At 40.9% G+C, this 8,881-nt stretch overlaps 1 protein-coding gene across 1 annotated transcript; it reads left to right on the top strand.

The window, feature by feature from the left end:
• The first annotated feature begins 3,935 nt into the window (after nt 1-3,935).
• Nucleotides 3,936-4,824, top strand: LOC115756135 (thaumatin-like protein 1). The gene has a single exon (XM_030695824.2). The coding sequence runs from the start codon at nt 3,999-4,001 to the stop codon at nt 4,680-4,682; it is 684 nt and encodes a 227-aa protein (XP_030551684.2). The 5' UTR covers nt 3,936-3,998; the 3' UTR covers nt 4,683-4,824.
• Nucleotides 4,825-8,881: the final 4,057 nt, after the last annotated feature.

The following is an 8,881-nucleotide window of genomic DNA, read 5'->3' as shown; positions in this document are numbered from 1 at the left end:
TTTTGGTCGGTGACGTCGATGTCACGAGAGTCAGGGTTCCGTCGGGGTAGGTGACTTTAGTAACGAAGAAGGTGTCCCCGGAAGATAGAGGATCGGGTAATCGGAGCCATTGGAGCAGCTGTGGCCGAGGCCTGGGTAGCTGCAGTGTACGGAGGCGTCGTTGACGGTACATGGAACTCACGAAAAAGAAGAAGGAGGAGGAGAGAGAGAAGCAGATCTGGGTGGGCTGAGAAGGGAAAGTAAAGGAAAAAGAAAATAAAAAAATAAAGAAAAGTTTCAAAAAAATAAAAAAATAACAAGATATTATTAAAAATATTATGTCGCTGGCTGGCTGACCAAAGTTGGCCGGATAGATTGAATTGATACAATTGTAAAAGGTTTATGACTAAATCGATAAAAAACATAAATTTAGGATTGAATTGGCCTAATTATAATAAATTTAAAGCTTTTTTGATAATTTTTCGGTCGTGGACAGATAGACTACTTACACGTTGGATTCTTAGGAGATGGCCGATTTACGGTTTGTTTGCCTGGACTTATCAGAAGTCAAACGTAAATAAATAAATAAAAAAAACCGCACATTTTTTCCATTTTTTTAAAAACAAATATATAATTCGAATTCAAAAAGTTGTGAAAAGTTGTATTTACGTGTCAATTATAAACACTTAAAATATGTGCATTGCAAGATTTGCTTTAAAAAAAAACAAACAAACAAAAAGCCAAGACCGAGTTCATCAAAAGAAATGGAGTTTTTCTTCGGTATGAAAATGACAATTGTAAGGATAGAAATTGATAAAAAAATAAAAATAAAAATAAAAGATCATTTTTTTTTCAAGATAAGCATCCGAAAACTATTGTTAATGTTGTTGATATTACTTCAAAATCGAATTCCTCATTTTCAGTTTGATACCGATTTCAAAAAAAGTACCGAACACATGTTCAAATATTTTCGGTAGATTTTCGTCGACGAGCACTTCAGGAAAATTGTAAAAACAAACGTTTTTCTACTCCAAAAAGAATTCCAACCTTCAAGAACAAAAAAAAAAAAAAAAATTGGACTGATGCTCGTGCTCGCTATTGTTTTTCCGAAAAAAATGTCCGTATAAAGTTCTAGATTAGGATGCAGGATACATACGATAAATTACTTTATCGCTGTTACCAGTGATCTTTTAAAAAGAATTTCTTAGTAAGGGCTTCTGAAAAAGTCAAAAGAAATTAAATCTATTCGACGAAATTAAATACAATCTCGACCCACCCCAAAAAAAAAAAAAATTGCTGGGGATAAGGGGCGAAGAGGACTAGAAACAGGTTGAGGCCCCGATCCAAGTGCCGCGATTGGCGGGGTTATCAAATGTTACGTGCCCGACTAAGCCAGATAAATTTTCCAAGGACTTTTAAAACGACTGTGAGTTTGTCTTTGACTGAACGATGGTCTCAATGCCGGCCCTTGTCTGCTTTTGAATGTTCAGATCACATTGATGGAAGCTCCCCCGTCCTTTGACATTTAGTCGTTTTGGGTCGTTCCTTATGCATGTGTTCTCCAGAAGGCGCGAAAAAAAAGGGACCTCCCGTGATGAAAGGAGAGACGATGAGAACGACGCTCCTAGGAATTTTATTTTTTTTTGTCAATGAATGGTCGCTTATAAAAATAAGCAAACGGAAAATATTTTTACCGTTAACGAAAATATTTATACATATATTATTATCGTTAATGACAAGATTTCTCATTAGATAATTATTTCACGGGATATAAGCTAGGAAGCACCAACACTCTCTGGAGGCATTTGTGTCGTGTCCGATACTCCGATACTCTCCCATATGTGATTCATACGTGATCGGCGCTCTAGACACGCCAGCAATAAGCGAATCCAGCATCCCAACAAGCCATTTCGAAATGCACACGAGATTAATTTTAAGCATTTTCAATAAATTAGAAGTACAAATGTAGATTTATCAAAAATACATACACTTAAGTCATATATCTAGCCATCCCAAAATTAATATATCCAGTCGGAAAAAAAAAAAAAAAAACTTAATCATGAATCCCTAATAGAAGAAGAGAAAAAAAACTCACCGACATTTTTCTATAATCATGTCTATATCAAAATATACATTTAATATACAACTTGTGCCAACATGTTGGAATCCTCCTTTTTTTGATAAATGACGTGTCGTGCTGTGTCGTGTCACATATCGTGTGTCGGTATCGGTTTTACTTAGGATATAAGTGATCATTTTCAAGAAAACGGTCATGGAATCATTCGGTTTCGGAGTAGGTGTTAGCTTATATCACTTAAGGAGATGGGTCAAGTCCTAAATGAGTATTCTGATTAACAACACTAGGTGATAACTATTTTGGAGTGGGTGTTAGCTTATATCACTTAATGAGGCATCTTTCACCCGATGTGAAATTTCGGCAAGCCCTTGGCAACCCTAGCCACTATTGCGTGAGGGTTACTCGGCCCTCGCAAGTGGTGGCTTGGGCGCCATCTCGTAACCAATGCCAGTTGAGGGCAAGTGCTTGTCGGGACATGGCCCCTCTCTCTTTCTTGTGCCTTCCTATTGTTGATAACTTGATATATGATACGTACTCCTCATCAATATGAAGGCACAAGAGTCAGCTCATTTTTTTGTAATAAAAATGAAAGATATACTATTTATAATGGAATTATCTATTTGATGGAGCATTAATTTAAGGGTGAAGTATGATAAATCTTGTGTTTCGATTTATTTTTCTCATATTTACTCTCTCTTCCATTGTATTTGTCTATCTAATCCTAACATTTACCTGCGTGATCCCCCTCTCCCTTTTTTTTTTTTTCTCAATTTTAGTTTTATTGTTTCTAACCTCCTTTCTATTTTCTAATTTTCTGTTCAAAACCAAACCGCATCAAAATTAGGTTAAACAATATTGTTTTGAACATTAATAAACTTTGTTAGTAAATACCGGTCATGTGGATGAATAAGAAAAAGCCAGTAGGATATTTTCGTCCATTAAAGAAATCATATCTTAAATTCAGATAGATTGAGGAACTATCCTTCCTCACGTCGTTGCAACCAAACAGGTTGGCGGACTTCAATGAATTGACAATTTTGTGGTGAGAAAAACAAGATTGCCGAACTCTCTTGGAGGCATTCGGGATCAATCAATCAAGTATATAATATTGGACAATGATGCTTCTAAAGAGGGACCTAAAACACTTTCTGACAAAAATCGAGGGCGGATTCATCTTATGATTTGTGAGGCGACATAGGTTTCTGTAACGAAATAATTTGATTTTCCAATGCGGAGAATATGCATATAACGCGAGAGGTGCAGATCATTGAAAATAACATTCTTTATTTGGATATTTTAACAAAATTTATCTAATATATTGAGAAATTGTACCTAAGAAAGACAGATAATCAACAGCGATGTGAAGACCATTTGATACTTTATCCTTCAAATGAGCGAGATGAAAATTTTTGTCCGATCACTTCATTAGGAAAAGGAAGGGTCGTGTCCACGGTGCCGTAAGCAAAACCAAGAGAAATTTGTCATGATCAAATCCGATGTACGACGTTGATAAGCTTTAGATCGGATATCTAGACAAGATTCAATTATCGACGTCGACAAGTCTAGATCTACCGACTGACCGACGAGAGCATCGATAAGTTTTCCATGCACGTAATCCCGGGTGAAAAGACTATCCCGAAAGTTTGATGCCGTGCGGTTACTGGTTTCTAGTTTCTATAGAAACTTGTGCTCGACAATCAATCACTACTACATCAATCTAAGAGAAATTTTAGTTATTGCAAAAGACACGGACATTCCACATTTGAATCGATCAACTTCTTTGAAATTTAGGTGAAAATTCGACTGGAAAATAATCGTCAAATTCCCCCATTCCTTACGCCAAATCTCTGCCTCCTCAGTCTATATAAACCCCTCTTTGCTGATCAAAGATAATCACCGAGTAGAGCTCAATCAAGAAAAGGTCTCTTCTTCAAGAACCAAGATGACTTCCATCCTCACGCCTATGTCCCTAACCTTGGCCCTTTTGTTGTCCTCCTTCCTCACTTCCACGCATGCAGCAACTTTCGACATAGTCAACCAATGCACATACACCGTTTGGGCGGCCGCATCGCCTGGTGGTGGGCGTCGGCTCGACGCCGGCCAGACGTGGTCCTTGATCGTGGCCCCGAGCACGGTCATGGCGCGCATATGGGGCCGAACCAATTGCAACTTCGACGCCAATGGCCAGGGCCGGTGCGAGACCGGCGACTATAACCGGCTGCTGAATTGCCAGGGCTGGGGAAGCCCGCCCAACACCCTAGCCGAGTTCGCCTTGAACCAGCCCAACAACCTGGACTTCCTGGACATATCGCTTGTCGACGGATTCAACATCCCGATTGACTTCAGCCCCACCACTAGTGTGTGCCGCGGGATTAGGTGTGCGGCTGACATCAACGGCCAGTGCCCGGCGGAGCTGAAGGCCCCCGGCGGCTGCAACAACCCGTGCACGGTGTTCAAGACCAATGAGTATTGTTGCACCAATGGGCCCGGAAGCTGCAACGCTACCACTTTCTCCCAATTCTTCAAGGATAGGTGCCCGGATGCGTATAGCTACCCACAAGATGATCCAACCAGCACATTCACTTGCCCAAGTGGTACCAACTATAAGGTCACATTTTGCCCATAGAGGGAAAAATTTTACGCAAAATAAGAATGATGAGGGGGGAGGGATTAATAATGTAGCTCATGACTTATGAGCACAGTTATAAATGGTTGTACTCTTCACTACTCAAATAATACAATCGGTGACGATTTATATGCGACCATAATAATAATGCAGATAAGTCTTCCTCTTGTTTCTGCCCCATAGTAGTATCAATTTTATCTAGTCCTGTCATTATATCCTCTAATTTGAAAAGAAAAAACTGCCTTTTCAATTTAGCGGATTTGACAAGTTAATTAAGACTCAATATTATTTAGGGTTTCTCAAAATGATCGCGATGAATTCGAATTCAAGCAAAAATAATTTTCTTTCAACCTTCTCATTTTGTCTTGATTATTATGCGATTTCAGGCGGGTGATAAATGGATATCATAACATGGAAATCCAAATAACTCAACTTCCGAAAAAATATATATTTTACCCTGGTTTTAATTAATTCACTTTTTTTTTCATGCATTTCAATTTCTTTTGGCCAAATAATTTAGTGGATGACTTTTTCCCTATGGCAGATCATAGTTTGAACTCAGTCATCACCAAAACAAATGATTCGATTGTGCGAGTTCATTTTATAAACATGTTGAAACGTGCGCAATGTTTATTAGATGTACTTATTTTAAAAATGGCTAGAGTTAACAATAATGTAAATATTGTCTTAAATATTATATTTAAGTGGAATTTCACTATCTTGATATGTGATAGGATAAACTATTGGAGCTTAGCTTAGGGCTGAGCGGTTCTTGGATTGGGCTGGAACCAAACTTGCTAGTTTGGTCCAGTTTCAGGATTGGCCTAGGAAACCAGTCAATTCGTTCTTTTTTCTTTTCATTGTACGTGTCCATTAACACACAATATTTAGTGCTGCGATACTTAGCAACAAAAATGTGAGAAGTTAAACACCTAAGCCAAACAGAAATTTAAAGCAACATAGACTTCATGCCTTAAGTAAAATGAAAGCTAAAGCAACAATAGAAATCTTCACTTGCCAAAAGCAATAACATATAAAAATGAACACGTAAAATAAAATAAACCAAAAAGGTTCGACACATGTAAATATGATTCATAAAACTTCATTCCTCATTCATCCATAAAACATTGCTCCAAATTATGGCAACCTAAAAGTATAACAAATATCAAATATAGTTAAAATGGGCGCCGTCCAGGGTTGGTCTACCATTCCGTTGAGCATCCTGACCTCGGAAACAAACTATGCAGTGCCAATTTCCAATTTTTGGACTAAGGATCAGACCTCAAAGTGCCGATCTGATCCAATTCTAGGCTATGTAGCACGGACACTCCTTTGGAGGGAATTTTTCCACGTCGGACATGCGGCCGTGTCGGACACGCTCCAAACATGCAGTCAACGCGCGTCCAAGCGTAGACACCTGGTCAACATAACGGACACGCGAGGGACTCACATGTCCAGGGGTAAGATAGGAAAGATTTTAGTGAAGTCAAAGAAAAACCCAAATTTGACCTAATTTTCTTTTCACCCTCAGGCCTCTCTCTCTCTCTCTCTCTCTCTCTCTCTCTCCTCTCTCTCTCTCTCTCTCGTCGCGCTTCTCCTTTGTCTCTTGTGTTGTCTCACTGCTCTCTGATCCGTCGCCTTCGACTCCCCTTGATGTCTCGCCTTAGGTCCTCAGCTTGCATCCTCACTCCTCACCTCAACTCGCCACTACGTTCTAGACTGGTGAGGCCATGGCCTTAGCTCGCGCTGTTAGTTTGCCGCAGGCACTCAACTCGCCTCCTCTCCTCTCAGTCCCCACGATTGTCTCACTTGCTCATCGCCGCCGTCACTCAAGGGAGTCCTTGTTCTTTGCACACGAAAACCAGGTAAATTTCTTGGTTCTTTTATTTATATTTCCTTTTATGTTATGAAACCGATTGTGGCGTTGTGGGCCTGGGATATGAGTCTGAGTTTGAGGTTGTGTGGGTTGATCGCAGGCAAAAAGAGGGAAGGTGTATTTCGTGTATCAAGTGGACAATGAAGTGGTTCCTTGCTTTTCTCGTTGGAATTGGTAAGCTATGATTTCAAGTTTATGCTTTTTGCAACTCTTATGGACAGTATGGAGATTAGGGCTACTTTTGTGTGATGTGTTTGAATTTCAACAACTTAGCACTGGGGAGTGTGTTGCCGTGTTGATGTCAGTCTCACTAAGGTGGATTTAAGTATCTTGAACTTGCTTATTATTGTTCTATGAGGATGAGCTTTGGCAATAAGATCTATCATAGTGAACCTTTGATTTTTAACTTGTTTGGCAATGATGGAAAAAATAACATGCTCTTAAGTAAATAAGCATCTTCTTTACGTATCACATTTGCTCCTTGCCTGCACTTTTTCATGACCAACTCCATCTTACTGTGCCTTTCATTATTTCCTCTGCTAAAATAATATTTCAATGTTAATGGAACTGAATCTTAAGTCTTATGTATAGCTCTAGTCGTTTTCACTACTACTTAGCTGTGGTTGTGCTTGTGGTATGCTTTGATTTTTGCCATCACTCTATTGAATTTGTAGTTTTTGTAATTGTATTTTTTGTAGAGTGATATCAAGGATGGACAGTAGAACTTCCAGTATACAACCACTTACATTCACCAATGAAGAATTAAATAAACCATTGTGGAGGTATGTTATTAGGTTGGTTGAACATGACGATGCGCGGGGGCGGGGGGGAGGCGAGGATTACTTTTGAAAATGTAATTTTTGTGAAAAAGATTTTAAGAGTTCAGATATGGCAGTTAGGGCCCATTTGTTTATGATAAGTCAAAAAGGGATTGTAAAATGCGGAAAAGTAGAAAAAAAGATCTTTTGAAGATGGAAAGATTAGATGAAGCGGTTAATACTAGATTAACGAGTATGTGCCTTTACCCCCTTCTATTTTTCAGCTACTGATGGTGGTAATATTGATAGGATGGATTCATCTTTTGATTCTAGGAAAAAGAACATTGGAAGTGGGAGTGGGAGTGGGAGTGGGAGTGGAGGATCAATTGAGAATACATTCAACATGCTTCAACGGAAACATTTAGACCATGAGATTGTTAGGATGTTTTATTTTGATAGGACGCCAGTGCGCTCCCAACACTATTACTCTTCGCTCACCTCGCCGGCCATGCTGCCGTCTCGTCGGACTGCCATTAGTTTGGGTCGCCTCACAGTCACCTCATCGGACTGCCACTGTCCGGAACTCGCGCCTTCGTTTGGTCACGCGGGCACCATCGCTAGTCCGAGTTCGTGTGCTATACCGCTCACGCACGCGTTGCCACCTATTCGCGTCGCCATCCGCCTAAGCTTGTGCCGCCTCTACCCACGACACTCTCTCCTCAAAACACCTTCCCTGTTCAAGCTCGCCGGAGCTCATCTTCGGTAGTCCATGCTCACTGGCCAATGCCTGACCACCGAAGCCACAACCCAACATCACCATCGGTTGTTTGTGTACCCACAGCCCACTCCGGAAATGAGGTGAGAATCGATGGCTATAGTCAACTGCCATCTACCACCAACGTCGAGTCTTGCTTACCGCCCTGGTCAGATCCGACGGGGTCCGACAACTCCAAGCCACTGGGATCTGCTCTTCTTACCGCCGCTGGTTCTGGGACTCGCCACCACCATCGGGATCTGCTCGTACGTCGCCATCCACCATGATGCCGATCTCTCAGGCTGGCTCACAGTGGTTCGTGGCACGAGGCCGCCTTTGATTCGGGTTGCGACGACATCGGCCATGCTTTCTTGACGTCGAACTCTCGCTCTGGCCTCGTGCTCTTCTTTTCTTTCTTCTTGGTTTTCTAAAAAAGAAAGGCTCCGAAGAGCTCTCCCTCTTTCTGCTCCCTTTGACCGAACCTGTAGCCTGCCGAATCTGCGCCCTTTTATGTTCACTCTGCCTCCTTCAGCAAGCTTGCATGTGTGGACGAGCGTAGAAACTATTTGATGTGGACGTGGACTAGTGAGTGACCATGTAAAGTGTATGGTGAATTTGTGAGTGACGTGAGTTGACTCTTAGAGAGAGAGAGAGAGAGCGTGGGAGTGAATGTGGGTTGAAGAAAAATGTGGGCCAGTGGACAAAACAGAAGAACAATGGGCTAAAAAAGGGCTATGGGAAATAAAGGGAAAAATGGGCTATTCGCTTAGGCCCATGCGAGAAGAAAGAAAGTTGGGCTTGCGGGGTAAAG

This window comes from Rhodamnia argentea, chromosome 9 (assembly GCF_020921035.1).
Source record: "Rhodamnia argentea isolate NSW1041297 chromosome 9, ASM2092103v1, whole genome shotgun sequence".
NCBI classification, from domain to species: Eukaryota; Viridiplantae; Streptophyta; class Magnoliopsida; order Myrtales; family Myrtaceae; genus Rhodamnia; species Rhodamnia argentea.
The sequence above is the reverse complement of the archived record's forward strand: the minus strand, read 5'-3'. Positions and strand labels throughout refer to the sequence as shown.